Genomic DNA, 17,190 nt, shown 5'->3' with positions numbered 1-17,190 from the left:
GACTTGTGGGCTTGGGCAGCATTGGGTTGGGATGTTTTCGTGATGCACCTTTTCTTTACATAAAACTCTCTTATACGTGAGTCGCCGTGGATTTGTTTCTCCAAAGTACCCAGACTAATACAGTGGGTTTTGTTGTCTCTCAGCTAGATGGTGCTTGTTTATCTTCAGGTCTTTAAGGCTTCAGGTGCTATATCTTTTGGTAGCTGAGCACCATCAGCTTTCTTCACCACATTTTCTTGTGCACCCATTGTCTTCAGCGATAATGTCAGGTAGGTGAGCATCTCAGACTGCCTAATTGTTAAAACAAAGTGTTCTTGTGTTGGGGGAGCACTTGTGTAGAGGCCCACTGTCCATCTGTTTTCTTAATACTCGACCTATAAATATTTGTACATTGATCTATTTCCCCCTCATCATATATAAATATATTTACATCTTTGTATGCCTGTATTTACATCTCTATGACTACCCTTTGCCTCCTAGTTCTTTCCTCTGTTTCTTTGTACTTTCCTCTTGTCCCACTATCATGTTCTGCCTTCATTTGGGTTTTAGGCATTCCTCGCGGTTACATTGCCCTTGATCCAGCCCTGCAAGGCCTCCTGCACCCTTCTTGACATTGATTTTGGATCACTTGTTGTTCCCTTGTGCCTGTGCTTGTAAACACCCTTTTCCTTCCTCACCCCTCCCCTACCCCCATGCTCCCCTAATCTGTCATCCCGTTGTTCTCTCTTCTGGACTCTCTTTTAATCCAACTTACCTGGTGATGTAACAAGTTACAAATCAGGGTCAGCAGTTCGAAACCACCAGTTGCCCCTTGGTAGGAAGATGAGGCTTTCTTCTCCCGTCAAGACTTAACAGTCTCAGAAGCCCACAGGGACATTTCTGCCCTGCCCTAGAGGGTCGCTGTGAGTCAGCATCAGCTCCAGGGCAGTGAGTTTGGTTTGGTCTTGAACCCAGTCACCGTTAGGTGACCCTCCGCCCCAACCCCTGGCATCCCGGTGTGTGCCGGGGGAGAACTCATCCCAGGGCTTCTTCGGCAGCTGGATTTGGGAAGCCACTGTGATGGTCAAGCTTCGTGTTACGTCTGCAGCCGGGGGGTCTGTCCGTCCGGCTCATCGGCCTCCCTCTTTGTCCCAGCCCCTGCGCTTTACCAAGCATGCTGCCCTTCTCCAGGGAGTGGTCTCTCCTGACCACAGGTCCAAAGTGCGTGAAAGGAAGTCTCGCCGTCCTCGCTTCTAAGGAGCGCTCCGGCCGCGCTCCTGCAGGACAGAGCTGTCTGTGCAGTGGGCCGGCCTGGTCCTCCCGACCTTTTCCAGCGCCACGTTCCAAAGGCCCCGGTGCTCCTTTGCTCTCCCCTCCTCAGTGTCAGCTCTCACACGGGTGGGAGGCGTGGAAACACCACGGCTTGGGGAGAGACAGCCCCCTGCCTTCGCTATCCCAGGATGGGGCCAAAGACTCAAGTCCACAGTGCAAGAAGAAAGATTTGGGGGTGGGGTGGGGGGAGATCTGGATGACCTAAGGGCCCACCCAGTCCACTGTGTACCAAGCCTGCCCCGCTCTTCCCAGCCGGGCCAGAGCATCCAGTTGTGCCTCGGCACAGGCTCCAAGCTCCGAAGGTTCCTGTCTAAAAGCCCTTCGCTGTCTCCACAGCCCCCAGCGCGCCCGGCTCCGTCAAGTTCAGCGAACTGACCACCACCTCGGTGAATGTGTCCTGGGAGGCCCCCCGGTTCCCCAACGGCATCCTGGAGGGCTACCGGGTGGTATACGAGCCCTGCACACCCGTGGATGGTATGTGGGGGCTCTCACTCTCCTCCACCCTTCCCAGCTGAGCCCGCATGGTGGGGCTCTCATGCACGTGAGCCCGTCTCTGTCTTACGCATGGGGAAACTAAGGCCCAGAGAAGGGGAGGAAGGGGCATTGGCACCCTGGAACAGCAGCCATGGCCACCCAGCCCCCAGGAGAAGAAAAACAAGCCCCTGGTGGTTGAGTCTGTCATAACTCACAGGTGGCAGACCAGAACCCCTCCCTGGGGTCTCCCTGGGTCTCATCCTTACCAGTCACCAGGCCCTTCCTCCACGACACCCCGGGGATATTCAAACCGCTAGGTCAGGGGCATGAAGCCTCCCAGGGGTCTTCCCTCCCAGGCAGGGGCATTTCAGATACCTCTTTACCCTTCAGTCAGCAGGAGTCGGGAGGGAGAGGAGGGAGAAGCTGGGTGCCACAGCCCCCAGGGGGCCCAGAGGCCCTCTCCTGGCCCCTTGGGGGCTCAGGACCCTCCACCGTAGAGCAGAGACCTCCCCACTCCTGGACAAATACACGTTAGGAGTCACCATACCCTGAAGCCCCCTGGGGATAGACCTCAGGTCCAGAGCCCCCTGCCTTGTCCGCCCCTCCTGCCCAGCCTCTGCCTCACCCCCTCCGGCTAGCCCCAGTCTGACTTGGCCTCCCTGAGTCTGGCTGTGGTCACTTGACCACTGCTATCCCTGGACTGGACCTCCCTGAGGGGGCTCCTCAGCCCTGCTTCCTCTCCCCACCCTGTGGAGCCCAGCGAGGGGCCCTGGTAGCCGCGTAAGCACCCATGGGTCTCTGCCTATCCCACTCCCCGGGGCGGGGCCCACGTTCTGGGTCAGCCAGTGAACAATGGCTTCTCAGTCTCCCTGCTGCCACCTGAGCACCTGCGTGTCACAACACAGCGGGAAGCAGGGCGGAAGCTGGCAAGAAGGCGAGGTCAGCGGTCACAAAGACAAGGTGTGGGGTTGAGCGGGGACAGTCTGGTCTAAATGTAGAGCATGCTGCCGTCTGGTGACTCAGTGAATGAAGGGGGTCTGTCCCGAGGCCCCTTGCCAACCTCCACCCACCCCAGGGGTCCTGTCCAACCCGGGGCTGCCCCTCGATAGGACCATCCAGCCCCGGGAGGTGGCCAGACAGTGACCAGCCTGCCAGTCCGGGACATCCCTGTTCATGCTGGGCCCAGGTCAGCTGCAAACAGACTTCTCAGGGAACCAACCACTCCCCTTTCATGAGGGAAACTGAGGCATAGGCAGATACAAGATTTCTTCAGAAGGTGGGGGAGCTGGAACTGGGTTCAGGTACCGGGGTGGGGAGGACTCATCACTCCTCAGGTGATCCCTGGAGTCACCCATGCTGTCACCTTGAGTAACCTCGCTCCGCAGAGGGACCCAGCTCCTGCCGGGGGCCAGGCACCCCGCTGTTTGCTTACCCCCAACAGCCCCAGCCAGGACACTCTGGGTACCTCACCCAGAGGCCCGCCTGCTGCCTGGCCCGACCTTGACACCCAAGGGTGGGAGCTGCAGCTCAACCAGGCCCTGGGCACACTGGCCCCTGCCATCTGCCCAGGCCTTCCTCCCCAGCAGTTGGGGTTAGGGGAGCAGAAGCACCCCGAAAAGGCCAGGGGTAAGCACCCAGGTCTGGCCAGCACGGAGGACGGAGGAGAAGCTCGGAAGCTGAGTGGCGGGTGGTCCTGGTCTGTGGGGCTGCTCGCCCCCAGGCCCTGCCTCGGGGGTCCCCACAAGAGCATGTCCTGAAAGATGATCTTGGGCTCCTCCTTCTGGGGGGTTCTCTGTGCCGCAGGGGGACTCCCTGGGGCAGCTGTTTTGGGGTACAGTGATTGAGTTCAACAGGACAGCGGGCTGTCTTTCCTGTCCAAGTGTTCAAAGCCCAGACAGACAGGCAATCCATCGCTGTCCCCAAACCCCATGGGACCACGGGTCCCGTTTTGCTCAGAGTGGCCCTCTGAGTGTCTTATGTCCCAAGAATCACGGAGTTGAGTCAGGAACACATGACCCAGCCAGCAAGGTAAGCACGCACTGACTTGTGCTTACTCACAAGTCTGTGGCAAACCGTTTCACGGGCTTTTCAACATGTGGTGTGGAATCAATCCTTCACTACAGAGGAGGAGGAAGGCACAAGTCAGCCCATGCTTACCTTGCCGACTGGGCCCTCTGCCCCTGTCAGGGGTGGTAACTTGGCAAAGCAGCCTTGGTGCCTGGCTGTGCCGAGCAGCAGCGTGCGGGACGTGGTGAAGACACATGTTCATGTTCACTAGAGGTTCATACGCACCTGCCAACCCGTGCTTCCCGGGCTGTTGGGTCATCGGACACTGGCTTGGGTAGACATAGCTACCCGCAGCCTGGCTTTGAGGGGGGAGACGGGAAAGGAAGATGCCCCCACCCTCCACCCCTGCCTGTGGAGCAGCCCCCGGGCTGCCCCTCCCACCCCGCCTGCAGTACCCTGGTCATGTGCCCCCAGGCGTCAGCAAGATCGTGACGGTGGACGTGAAGGGCAGCAGCCCCCTGTGGCTGAAGGTGAAGGACCTCGCTGAAGGCGTGACCTACAGGTTCCGCATCCGAGCCAAGACCTTCACCTACGGGCCTGAGATCGAAGCCAACGTCACCACGGGCCCCGGAGAAGGTAGAGGCCACAGGGCACTGGGGCAGCCCCCCTTCCTCCGGGCCAGGGAGCCAGGATCTTGTGGGCTGGGGGCGCCTGCCCCTTCCCTTGGGTGTTTCTTGGGGCTCCTTGTGAGGCGTGCAGATTCCAGGGCTCCCTAGGGCCCTGCACCTGGGGGTGCACATCCTATAAACAGCGGAGGTGCATTTTCATACTCTACTGTAAGCGAGGACCACCGCTCTGCAGAACCTGAGCCAGAGTGAGGGGCGGGGGTCCAGGGGGAGGACCGGCCCAGTTGCCTCGTGGACACAGGGCTGCTGGAGGCTTTGGGGCCAGTAGGGAGCTGGCCAAGTGGGCACGATGTGTTCTCAGACCGTCTTTGGCTGGACTGTGTTACCTGTGTCCAAGCCTCTCCTCCCTTCAGAGCATGGCGAAGGGGTGGTGCCCACCGGTGCTGTCTTCTAGGTGCCCCGGGACCCCCTGGCGTGCCCATCATTGTGCGCTACAGCTCTGCCATCGCCATCCACTGGTCCAGCGGGGACCCTGGCAAGGGCCCCATCACCCGCTACGTCCTAGAGGCCAGGCCTTCAGGTAGGTCCCTCCTGTCGCCCAGGATCCCGCCTCCTTTCCCTCTGTCTGCCCTCCACCTCCAAGGGGCTGTGTTGGGGGTGGGAGTGCAGACGGGGAGGGCATCCTGAGAGATGAGTTCCTAGCTCAGGGTCCTTCGGGAATAGAAGCAGCTGGCACGGACCAACGTGGGTTAGGGACCAACTTGAGCCCAAGATTGTCTTAGCTTTGGGCTCTCGTCTGCTGAAGCCCGGTGTCCTCCGAGTGACCCCAGCTGCCAGTGCCCCGTGACGGAGCGGCCACCATCTCCACGTCTCCCAGAGACCGTCCCTGCCTCTTTCAGCCCCGCCTCTGCCCTGGGCTCGTCCCATCAGCCCCTGTAATTGTACCGTCCTCTCCCTGACACTGAATCACAGGCACCTCCAAAGCCATCGTGAGAGGGATGGCTGATAAAGTCGCTCCGGTGGGTCTGCGGCCTGAGCTCGGCTTTCACAGCAGCCGGGCCACCCGCTCCTCGGGCCACCCGCTCCTCGGTGGCGGTGGTGGCAGTGGCGGCCTCCCGGAGTTGCCAGGTTTCTGGGCGAGTCAGAGGAGCTCGTCCGGGCAAGCTGGGGGCTGGTCTTTGTGTGCCCAGCACGCCTGCTGGGGTGATGGAAGTTGAGTGAGAAAAGAAAGATGTGGCTGGTTGGGTAGTGGCCGTCAGAGGACAAAGTCCAGGCTCTCAGCAGCTGGTATGATACCTCTGCCCGGGTGACCATGAAGAGCTGGGGGTCACCGAGAGTTCAGCCACCCAACAACGAGTCACTAATAATGCCAGAGCACTGCCCCTCACCGTCCTCAGTCACACAGGGATCCTAGGCCAAGCAATGCCGTCACGTGGCTAATCCGTTGGGCCCCTGGTCCAGCCCAGAGCCAGAGGCCGTGGGCCGGGTTGGCGCCGTGTCCCCCTCCAGATGGTCCCACCCGGCCCCCTCCAGTGCTCGCTGCCGCACTTGTTTGTGCGACTGGCGTCGTGGGCGGGTGGGGGCGCTGGGCTGAGGAATGTTGGCTGGGGACTTGGGCCCTGTTGATTTCCCAGCATCCCCTGGGCTGCCCAGCATGGGGCGGGGGGGGGGGGGTAGTTCTGGACTCTGATGGAAGACTGGGTCTGAGAAGAAACAGGGCGGTGACCTGGGTGGGGATGGGGACGAGAGGGTCAGGTGAGGGCGGTGGGCAGTAGGGCTGCTATTTACTTGTGAGCAGACCCCATTCTGCATGGGCTCCCCTCCTTCCTCATGCCCCCTGTCCTCCTCCCTGCTGCCTTCCTGCCCCTTGGTCCCAGCAGGAGGGGGCTCATGCACCTCCTCCCTTTAGGACAAAGTCATTCCTGCCCTGCCTGCCCCACAGCTCTGTGTGGCCTGGCCACTCAGAGCAGCGGGCACTGCAGACCCAGGGCAGGTGAACCCAGGGGACTTGCAGAGCCAAAGTGTGACATTCCAGTGGGCTCAGCCCGGGCCCATCCTTTGTCTCTGTGTGGGGTGGAACAAGAGGGGTCAGACAGCAGGCAGGAGGCCTCCAGCCCCCGACCCCCCCAAGAACCATCCTACACACAGTTGGCTTCCAGGGTGCCAGCCTGAGCAGGGCTGAAATAGCTGGCTCTCTCTGAGCCCTGGTTTGTTCTTCTGTAAAATGGGCTTAACAGCACCACACACGTGGTTGTTATAGAGACAGGAAGCCAAGCACGCCTTCCTCCGTGCGCCTGGCGTCTGTCTGCCTGCAAAGGGGCCTGCGTGCCAGGTCTATCTAACTCTGCCTCCTCCATAGCACGGCAGGGAGACATCCTCTCTCCCAGCCAGGCCAACGCCCCACAGAGCGTCCATCTGGCCTCCCAGTCACCCTGATGGATGGGTGCCGGCCGGCTGGGGCAGCCCCTCCACCTCCTGCGGCTCTTGAATTGGGGAGGCTGGGGGTGGTGGCAGGATTATGTCCCAAAGGGCCAAGACCCAGAGGGTCCCAGACAAAGGGCCTGAGAGGAGGCTAGGTGCTCAAAGGATGGTGTGTTCGGGGCCACATGATGAGAACAGAGGGGGAACCCCTCCCAGAAAGAAGCCAGCAACTGTTCCAGCCCTTTAGAACTTCTCTGTCTCTCTGACCCTGGATCCCAAGAAAGGAGAGTCTGGGGAACAGGCCACCCCTCGTGCAGCCCGAGTCCCCGTGCTGCTACTTAGAGGGCAAAAAGTAAAGGTGCGCCGGCTTTGCACTTCTGACTGGCAGCATCATTGTGTGCATTCTCCACGCGCGCGCGTGTGTGTGTGTGTGTGTGTGTGTGTGTGTGTGCGGTGTGGTGTGTGTTGTATGTATGTGTGTGGGATGTGGTGTGCCACGGCACCGCTCCAGCACACAGCAGACCCACATCACAGGACGCAACTGTTCTGAAGCTGTCAGAGTCACAGGAGAGGTTCGAACCTCTGACCTTGCAGTCCGAAGGTGGTGCTGACCCATGTCACCACCAGGGCTCCCCAAGAGAGCGTGCCCCTGTGTGCGCGTGTTCCATCTCACGTCCTTTGGCTGTGTGATCCAGAGAGTCCGAGGAAAGGAGGAAGACCCTCAAAGAGATGGGCCCACACGGGGCTTCCTCGATGGGCTGACAGAGCGGGACCCAGCCTTGTGGGAGGGAGTACTGACCCGTAGGTGCCTCAGTGGCAGCAAGTAGAGTTGCCGAGGAGTGCCAGGGTGGTCTCTAAAACAGACTCACTGCCTGGAGTCATTTCTGACCCGTAGGGACCCTGTAGGACAGGCAGGACTGTCGCTGTGGGTTTCTGAGACAGGGACTCTTTAGGGGAGCAGAGAGCGTCATCTTTCTCCCGAGGAGCGGCCGGTGGTTTTGAACTGCTGCCTTTGGGGTTAGCAGCCCAAAGGATACCCCATTGTCCCTCCAGGGCGCCTCAGTGGCCACTAAGTCAATTCTGACTCGGGGCAGCCAGGTGAGTCGGTGTGAAACTGCACACCCACTGTCTCGGGGACTGTTTCGTTCAGAAATAGATTGCTAGCTCTTTCTTTCAAGGCACCTCTGGGTGGACCCAAAAAACCCACTGCCCTCCCGTGGGTTCTAATTCCTTCGGACCCTAACTAGGGCGTCCAAGGCTATAAATCCTGCCCGGGGCACACAACCTCACCTTTCTCCTGCAGAGCTGCCAGTGGGTCAAAACTGGTGACCTGGTGATTAACAGCTCGATGCTATAAACCTGTACCATACTCACCACCCAGGGACACCTTTCCATGAGCAGTGAGCATGGCAGCTGATTGAAGCACCCCAAGGCCCCTCTCAGGAGGAGCAGGGTCAGAGAGTAAAGGAGACTAATCGCCCGGGGAGGAGATCCTTAGGCACCACTGAAAATCATGTGCACAGAGAGAGTCTAATAAACTCTAATTCTGGAAGCGAGCCAGCCAAAAGAACAAACAGCGAGCGGTCTTCGAAGTCCAGCCAGAATGCTCTTTAGAGGCAAGGATGGTGAGACTCCGTCTCCTCCTCTACTTTGGACAAGTGGTTGGGAGAGTCCAGCCCCTAGGAATGGATGCCACACTTAGTAAAGGAGCGGGCAGTTGAAAGAAGACCTTCGATGAGATGGATTGCCACAGAGGCTGCAACGATGGGCTCAAACGTAACCATTGTGAGGGTGGCGCAGGACCGGAGAGGGCTCCCCCTGCTGGACAAGGGGTGGCTGAGTTGGAGGGACTCAGGGGCACCTAACAATGACAGTAGCCACTCTTATGGTATGTCGCCAGACTCATGGTGGGGGCCGGGGGCACCTGGTTGCCATGACTCCAGCCTGTGCTCTGAGTAACCTCCAGTGGCAGGAGGGGGACCTGGGTTCAATTCCCGGCCAGTGCCCCTCATGTCCAGCCACCACCCACCCATCAGGGAGGGCTTAACAGTGGAACTTCCAGACTAAGACGAACTAGGAAGAAAGGCCTGGTGGTCCACTTCTGGAAATCAACCCGTGAGAGCCCTGTGGGCCACACCTGCCCGACCATGGGGCAGTGCTGGACCCAGGTGCCTGTGCGGGGCATGTCTGCATGTCCACGTGGTTTGGGTGGTACAGATAGCCTCACAAGGCAATGACAGTGTGGGTCAGAGGCTCCAAAAGCCATCATTTCCAATAGCAGCTTCCTGAAGACAAGGGGCACCGAGCTGCACCCTCATGGGCCCCCCCCCTCTATGCCCTTTTGCAGACGAGGGGCTCTGGGACATCCTCATCAAGGACATCCCCAAGGAGGTGACCTCCTATACCTTCAGCATGGACATCCTGAAGCCGGGCGTGAGCTATGACTTCCGGGTCATCGCCGTCAACGACTACGGCTTCGGGACCCCGAGCAGCCCCTCCCAGTCTGTCCCAGGTACAGGTGATGGGGGGCTGGCAGTGGGGTACAAAGCCCCCATCGTGGGGTGCCCCAGTGCAGTGAGCCCATGGTGCAGAACGCACAGGAAGTGGAGCCTCGGGCCTGTGGAGTTCATTTTCAGGGCCAGTGTCCCAGTGGATCAGTCCACAGGCCTGCAGCGCCCGCCAGCCAGGCCAGACATTGTGTTTCCATGGAAACCTCCCCAAAACCTGTGCAGGCAGCAGCCTGCATGCACACACCCTGGCCCCTGGCCTGAGCAGGGTCCAGGTGGGCAGAATGCCATGCCTCGCCTTTATCCCTTCCCGGCCCACCTTCCTGGAGCTCACCACGAACTGCAGTCACCAAACCTGTGACCCAGAACCAGAACCCAGTCTCGCAGGCGGTCATCTCTCACACATCCAATGCTCTGGGAACAACCCCCACTCCGCGGCCTCCTCCCACCACCCTTATCCAGATGGTAGGACCCCATGATGAAAAAGGACACTCCCTTGGGAACACAGAGAGAAGAGCCACACCCCTTGTCAATGGGTACTGAGAGGGGGACCCTGGTTGGAGGAGGACCGACCCCCTCATGTCTACTCACACCTCCCAGTGCCATGACCACCCACTCTCTGCACCAGGAAAAGATTCTGTTTAAACTTAACCCTGGAAGGCCTGCCAGGCCAGAGAAATGCCTTCCCCCATGTAATGTGGACCTGCCTATCAGGTTAGCCTTCCAGTTTCCAGGTGGCGGGGTTAAAAGAGAAGATGAAAAAAGAAACGTAGTAAGTGTACTATTATGTTTCCCATCTGTGCCTGAGCAGACATCACTAATCCATCTCGGAGCGCTTTCCTTGAGCCCAGATGCCATCTGGCAACCCTCCCAAGCAGCAGCGCCCCAGGCGCCCCCCGTGCCTGAGCTGGCATTTGGTAGGAAGCCACCGAGCTCCTCTTAGGTTCAGCTTGGCTCAGGGGGGCACAGAGCCAGCCCTACCCATGAACTGCGTGAGCAGACAGCCCCCTCCCTCCGTGTGCAGCCCAGAAGGCCAACCCGTTCTATGAGGAGTGGTGGTTCCTAGTGGTCATCGCCCTCGTCGGCCTCATCTTCATCCTGCTGCTGGTCTTTGTGCTCATCATCCGAGGCCAGAGCAAGAAGTACGCCAAGAAGACCGACTCCGGTGAGCAGGCGGGTCGTTGGGGGGCGGGGGGCACCTGAAGCTCCAGCTGGGAGCCATATGCTCACAAGAGAAAGGGGGCCCGCCTGGTCCGGTGGGAGGTGGGATGGGGTGAGGCCAGGTGACGCGAGGTCTAAGAGTGGAGTGGACTGATGGGTTCCCTTCCCTTTGCCCAGGGAACAGCGGCAAGTCCGGTGCCCTTGGCCACGGGGAGATGCTGAGCTTGGACGAGAGCAGCTTCCCTGCCCTGGAGCTCAACAACCGCCGGCTCTCCGTCAAGAACTCCTTCTGCCGCAAGAACGGCCTCTATACCAGGTAGCGGGGGCCCTACGTGGGGGCGAGGGGCCGAGGATGGAGGCTTGGGGGTGGGCGGCGGGGGGGGGGGTCCAGCTGGATCCCCATGTGGGGAATGCCGGGGGAGGAACAGAGAACAGGCAGCACCCATTCCATCTTACACATCCTGGGAAATGCTGGCACGTTCAGGGTCAGCAGAAAAACCCAGAAGGGCCGGCAGTGCCCCAGGGCCTTGTCCTGGTCCTCCCCTGCCCAGTAGGAAGTGGACCCAGAGGGCTTCCGCCAACGATAACAGAATTCAAATCACTTGGAAACCCTGCTGGTAGAAGTCAACCAATCCTGGCCCCAAGGCCGCAGCCCTGAAGCTGGCTTTGTCCAAAGGCAAGATGGACTCCTCTGTGGGTAGACGGGGGCCAACCCCCAAGAGATGCCGGGTGCTCCCCCATTCTCACCTAGTCCCTACCTGCTGCTGCCTCAGCCAGGAAAGAGGAGGTGCCCTGCAGTGTAGACCCCTTCTGCGGGGGCCCTTCTTCAGACCCACTCTAGAAGGATCTCCCCCACTCACCCCCAGGTACCCCACACAGGGTAGCAGTGCCTGAAAGCTGTCTTAAGCCAGCCTGCACTCCCCACCCCGTGGCCGACCAGGCTGACCTTTCCACAGGGGCCCACCAACCCTCACTTGATGTGCTTGGGTGGTTTTACTTTCCGGGGTGTCAAGGGACACTGGGGCCACTGGGCCAAGGGGGCTCTATCTCGGGCCTCAGCCCCTGTTAACATTCCGGCCTCATAAGAGGCGGCGTGCAGGGAGCCGGCTTCTCCCAGGCCTCACACACAAAGCCCCTCTGTCTCCTGGGAAGTGGAGAAGCAACGTGTGTGTTCATGGGGAGGAAGGGGGGGGGCGGGCAGTGCCGGCCGCCAGGCTGGGCTCTCACCCCTTTTCCCCCCCTACCCCCCCAGCAACCAGGCTCCCAAAGAAAGAGCTTTTTGAGGCTGCCACTGTGCCCGGCTCTCAGGGACCACGCCAGCCCTGCCAGGCTGGCTGCAGGGCCCTGCCACAGGCAACAAGGGTACCTTCAGGATGGCCTCCCCTCCTTATAGTGCCCCCCCTTCCTCACCCCCACAGTGTACATACTGGGAGGCCTCCCACCTTGCTGTGGACACACCGAAATCACTCCCTGCTCACACAGACCAGCTGGGGGGGGTGGGGGCTGGCGCCGGACCCCGCAGCCCAGAGGACTGAAGTTCACCTACCTGCCACTCCTTGGGTGAAAGAGGAGGCTGGCTGTGCCTGCAGCCTGTCTGTCCCTGCGCAGCCGCCGCAGAGAACCTTAGAGGGTAGGTAGGAGACGGGAGATGGGAGTCCGTTTGGTTTGGCAAATTGTCTTCAACTCACAGCTGCCAAGGGCAATGGTTCCTCAGTGCCCGTCCTCAAGTGACACCCAGGGCGCCTGCTGTACCTGACACCCCGAGACACCCATCTGAGCCAGGGCCCCGCTCCCCTCCTCTCAAGGTCATGTCGACAGGAGTCACCACCGCCAGCTCGGGCATCCTTGGCATCATGGAGACGTGGCCCTGCTGGTGGGCACAGTCTCAGCCTGCCTGGTGCAAGGGCTTGGTGGGTGGAGCCCTGGTGGCCTAGCAGGTTACGGCGTTGGGCTGGGAACCACAAGGTCAGCAGTCGGAAACCACCATCCCCTCCGTAGGAGAACAATGAGACTTTCTACTCCCACAAAGAGTCTCCATTCCCTGTCTTACAGGGTCAGTAGGAGTCAGGGTCGGCAGATAGGCAGCGAGAGTGGTCGGTGGCACATACTCAGGCCCCAGGCTTGCCCTCCGAGCTGGTTCTACAGCCATGGGTGGGCAGCTAGGGTTCAGAGCCAAGCTCATGGGAGAGACCTTCCTGGGGTGCCCTGGCACCCTCCACCCCGTCCTGAGAACCTGCCCACCATCCTCACCTCTGCTGCCCAGGGCTCCGGAGCACACAGCCCAGCTTTAGCCTAGGCCCCCAGGCCCCGGTCCTGCCTGAGCCCGTGTTCCGGGTTCTGGCTCCCTGGGCCGGGCACAGCTGAGAGCCAAGAACGGAGGTATGACTTGGCCCCCTGGAAGGTGACTCTCCTCCCCTCACCCTCTATACAGCCGCTTTCAGAGCTCCCTGGAGTGGAAGGGTCCTCTGTGGCACTCGCCTGCAGGCCCAGAATGGGCCTCACCTGGAGTCCCGCTGGGGAACGGGCAGGGCGTTTGTCTCTGAGTTGTGGGGATGGGAGTATCCATGCTGCTGAAAACAGAGACCACGTTGCCGCCTGTCACAAGGGGTGCTTACAGTCACCCCATGTGGCTCTACCTCGGTGGTCTTGGGACCCCAACTAGAGACTCATGACACCCTCCCCACTCTTACCTGGAGGCTCATGGGGCTGATCTCTGGGGCCTGCGACCCCCTGAGCCTCCCCGGCCCCCAGGCTGGGGCCCAGCTGTCCGAGGCCTGAGGAAGAACAGAGAGGAACAAGAGACATTGGGGAGAGGTGCCCATGCCGCTTGGCTACCCGTCCCCTGCCCACTGTCCTCACCCTTGCCTCCCAGGCTCAGGGGCATCCAGGGCTGGTTCTGGGGAGGCCTCTCACATCCTCACCACCCCTCTCCCCAGGTCTCCTCCAAGGCCCAGCCCGGGCAGCCTCCACTACTCGGACGAGGATGTCACCAAGTACAACGACCTCATCCCGGCCGAGAGCAGCAGCCTGACGGAGAAGCCCTCAGAAATCTCCGACTCTCAGGTGAGGCTTCGGCAGCCCCTTCCCTGCAGACCCAGGGCAGCCAACTTGGAGGGGGGGGGTGCGACCCAAAACTACCCAGAAGCCATCTGTATAGCTTGGTGTCCAGCTCTAGCATGGTCACTGGGATGCTGGGGCAAGATGGATGAGATGTCTTGGGGAACCTGGTCCTTGAGGCATGCGGGGCGGGGTGCGGGGGTGTCCCCGTCCCCAGTGTGCAGTAGCTCCGGCCTGCAAAAGGAAATGCCAGGGTCCAAGAGAGCGTCCTGGGGCGGGACCCAGGCCTGGGTGTTCGGAGGCCATGGGAACCGTTGAGTTCAGTAGCCGTTCGTAGGCAAACAGCTGTGCTCTGCCTCTTCCCACTCTGGCTTCACACGTGCACATGTGTATGTGCCCGTGTGTGCGTGATTTCTGAGAGCGCTGTACTTGGGATGTGGTTCAGAGAGAGGTATTCTGCCCGGGGGACAGATCTGAACTGAGCTCCAGATGCCAATCCGTGTTCCTGAGCCGGGGGCCTGGGCGTGCTGTCCATCTCTGGGCCTCCGTTTCTGCCTCTGTCCATGGGGTGGAAGGGGGCTGGGCTGTGACCGGAGGTTCTCTGAGGCCGCACGCAGAAGGGCCTGGCCCGTGGCCACCACTCGCTCAGCCACAGCCCTACTGTCAAGGAGGGGCCGGTGCCTGCGGAGACCTCTTGCGAAGGGTCACTCCAGGACACTCTGTCCTAGACCACATGGGGGGGTGGAGACAGTGCATTCCAGCGCTGAGCCGTTTCTACGGCCCCCTCCCCCCTCCCCTCCCAGCTCCGCCAGGCCTGCTGGTGTCCAGGAAGGGGCCCTGAAAGGCCACAGTGTCCCGGCCCCTGGACCTCTCCGCCCCATCCTGGGAGAGGAGGAGGACAGAGAGGGGCCAGCGGAGAGCAGGGCTCTTGGTGGGGTGGGAGGAAGCTTGAGATCTGGCCTCTCCCTCCCCCCGCCCCACCCCCACCCCACTCTTGCTGCCGCGTGTACAACCCAGGGTGACAGTGCAGAGCCCAGAGGCTGGCCCTGGGTGGCAGGGAGAGAGAATGGACGCCGTAGCCTGGTTGATGGGGAACCCAAAGGGGGAGGCGCTGCCATGCACCCCACCGGAAGTCCTACATCCTTAGCTCCTTGCAGTCACGTGAGGCCTCCGGGTCAATTCCGGGCCCGTTTTGGCCCCACATGTGCCAGGCAGGGCTGCCTCAGAGGTTACAAGCTGGGACCCTCTGGGAGTAGATTGGCAAGCCTTTCTCCAGAGGTGCCTCCAGGTGGGTTCGAACCGCCAATCTCCTGGCTAATAGCCGGGAGCTGTGTTAGGCCGGGTTGATTAGAGAAACCAATCCAGAGACACTCGTGTGTAAGAGAGAGGCCTTTTCCATACCTCCGTCTGAGGTGGCCAAGGCCGAGCAGGGAGGCCCGTGAGAGGCTACAGGACTGTGAGGCAGAGCCATGGGTGGGCTTCCTGCCCAGGGAGGAGAGGCCACGGGACTACGTGACCAAGAGGCATAAGCCGGGAGAGGCTCAGCTGCTGGCTGCGGAGAGATGCTGCTGCAGACTAATGGCCGTGTCTGCCCTGTTTGCTGCCCCTGGCTGGTGGGGTCCTGTCAGCCTCCCTGAGAAACCTCCTGGAGCCTGCGCATCGTCTGGGGCTCTGTGTGGCCACTGCCTCGAGCTACTCAGCCGTGATGGTCGGTCGGGGATCAGAGTAGATAAAGGAGGCGGGAGGCAGAGGAGGCATGTCTGACTCCCACCTCATGGCCAAGGGGATGCCAGACAAACCGAACTCGAAGTCAGTTCTGACGCACAGCGACTGTACAGAGCAGGGTGGAACTGCTCCTGTGTGTTTCTGAGAGGATGACTGTACAGGAGTAGAAAGCCTCATAGCTCACCCCACCCCCCAGGAGTAGCTGGTAATTTCAAACTGCTAACCTTGTGGTTAGCAGCCCAGCAAGTTACCACTGTGCCACCAGGGCTCCTGGGGGAGCCAGAGGAGATCAGCTATGCTCCCCGCCCCAGCACGTACGTGCACGCACACGTATACACACATACACACACACACACACACACACACACACACACACACTCCTCCGTGCCTTTCAGAACAGACAGACAGGTGGTGGAACTTAAGAGTGTGTTTTGAATCCATTGTCCTGGCTATGGGAGAAAGATGGGGCTTTCTACTCCCGTCCAGAGTTACAGCCCTGGAAACCCACAGGGCCGGGTCTACCCTGTCCTATAGAGTCACCTGAAGTCGGCATTGATTCAACGGCAGGGAGTTTGGTCTTGGGTTTGGTTGCTGGCTGGGCACCAGCCTTTGTTGGCGGAAGGAAGCCCTCTGGGCACCGGGTCGACTGCCTGTAGCTCACCTGTGCGCTGTCAGAATTGCCTGGAGGACAGAGGCCTGTGTTAGCCATTGAGAAACCGTGTGTGCACACGCAGCCGTGCCGGGCCCCCAGCCCTGGAGAGGCTGCTGTGGGGTGCTTGTGCCAGGACCTGGGACTTCAGAAGCTGCCCTTTGATGAGCAAAGAGGAGCCTGGCCGCCCCTGGAAGCCCGCCTGGAGTATTCAGAAGGAGCCCATCACGTGGCTGTGGTATCCATAGCAACCCAGGGCCGGTTGCTCCTGAACAGAGCACTTTGTGGGTTCTGGGAGATAGTTGTTGTAACAGAATGCCCACCTGCCCTTCTGGGGACCACTGACCACAGTCCTGCACCTGGGGCTTGGCGTGGTCCACAGTCTAGACTGCGTGGATTTATTTACTCGGAACGCCGAGGTCCCTGAAGACAGGAAGGACAGACAGGGTTGACAGCTGACAGGTGTGTGTTGAAAGGATGAAGATGTCTTTGGGAAAGTTACTCCACCTGAGCAGACTTAAGGGCAGTTAAGGTGCCCCAGGCAGCGAGAAAGCGGAGGGCCCTTGGGGAGATGGGTGGACACAGAGGCTGCAGCAGTGGGCTCAGGCACCGGGACAGTGGTGGGGACAGCGCAGGACCGGGCAGTGCTTCGTTCTGTTGTGCACAGGGTCGCCGTGGGTCGGAACCGACTCGATGGCACCTCACAACCACAAGGTGCCCCTGCCCTAAGCCTCGAGTTTCCAGTCCCCTCGTATGCACGTGGACCAGAGGAGCGCCGATGCCTTAGTTTGATGGTGCCACTGAAGAATATTGGAAGTACCGCGGACGGCCAAAGAACAGGCCCATTGGTCATGGACGGAGTACAGCCAGGATGCTCCTGAGGAGCCACGATGGTGAGACTTCGTCTGGCACGCTTCGGACACGTTACCGGGAAGGACCAGTCCCCAGAGAAGGACGCCGTGCTGGCTGGCTAGGGGAAGACCGTCAGGGAGATGGTGGGCGCCGTGGCTGCAGCAGTGGGCTCACACATTGCATTTGTGCGGAGGGTGCAAGCCCGGCGGTGTTCTGCTCTATTGTACATCAGGTCCCTGTGTGGGGGGACAGACTCCACAGCACAGGCAGCTGCAACAGCGGAGGCAGCGGTGAGCCAGCTAGAGAAGCCGAGGCTCACGGCAGACCGTTCTAGAAAGGCCCTCCCAACCCGCTGACAAGACACCGGCGAAGACCATACACGCTTTGTTTCCCGGCCCGT

General features: G+C 60.4%; 1 protein-coding gene across 1 annotated transcript in view; it reads left to right on the top strand.

Annotated features, from left to right (window-relative positions):
* Positions 1-17,190, top strand: part of SDK2 (sidekick cell adhesion molecule 2) — a 291,898-nt gene that overhangs the window by 255,463 nt on the left and 19,245 nt on the right. The window contains exons 38-44 of the mRNA XM_030888129.2: positions 1,648-1,785; positions 4,267-4,428; positions 4,873-4,998; positions 9,187-9,351; positions 10,371-10,511; positions 10,685-10,823; positions 13,444-13,570. Coding sequence (XP_030743989.2) covers positions 1,648-1,785; positions 4,267-4,428; positions 4,873-4,998; positions 9,187-9,351; positions 10,371-10,511; positions 10,685-10,823; positions 13,444-13,570 — 998 coding nt within the window. The remainder of the gene's footprint in view (positions 1-1,647; positions 1,786-4,266; positions 4,429-4,872; positions 4,999-9,186; positions 9,352-10,370; positions 10,512-10,684; positions 10,824-13,443; positions 13,571-17,190) is intronic.

The sequence above is a fragment of the Echinops telfairi genome, unplaced genomic scaffold, assembly GCF_000313985.2.
Source record: "Echinops telfairi isolate 266 unplaced genomic scaffold, ASM31398v2 ScPeMD7_7458;HRSCAF=8496, whole genome shotgun sequence".
In the NCBI taxonomy this organism is placed as follows: Eukaryota; Metazoa; Chordata; class Mammalia; order Afrosoricida; family Tenrecidae; genus Echinops; species Echinops telfairi.
This window is presented reverse-complemented; position numbering and strand designations above follow the sequence as displayed.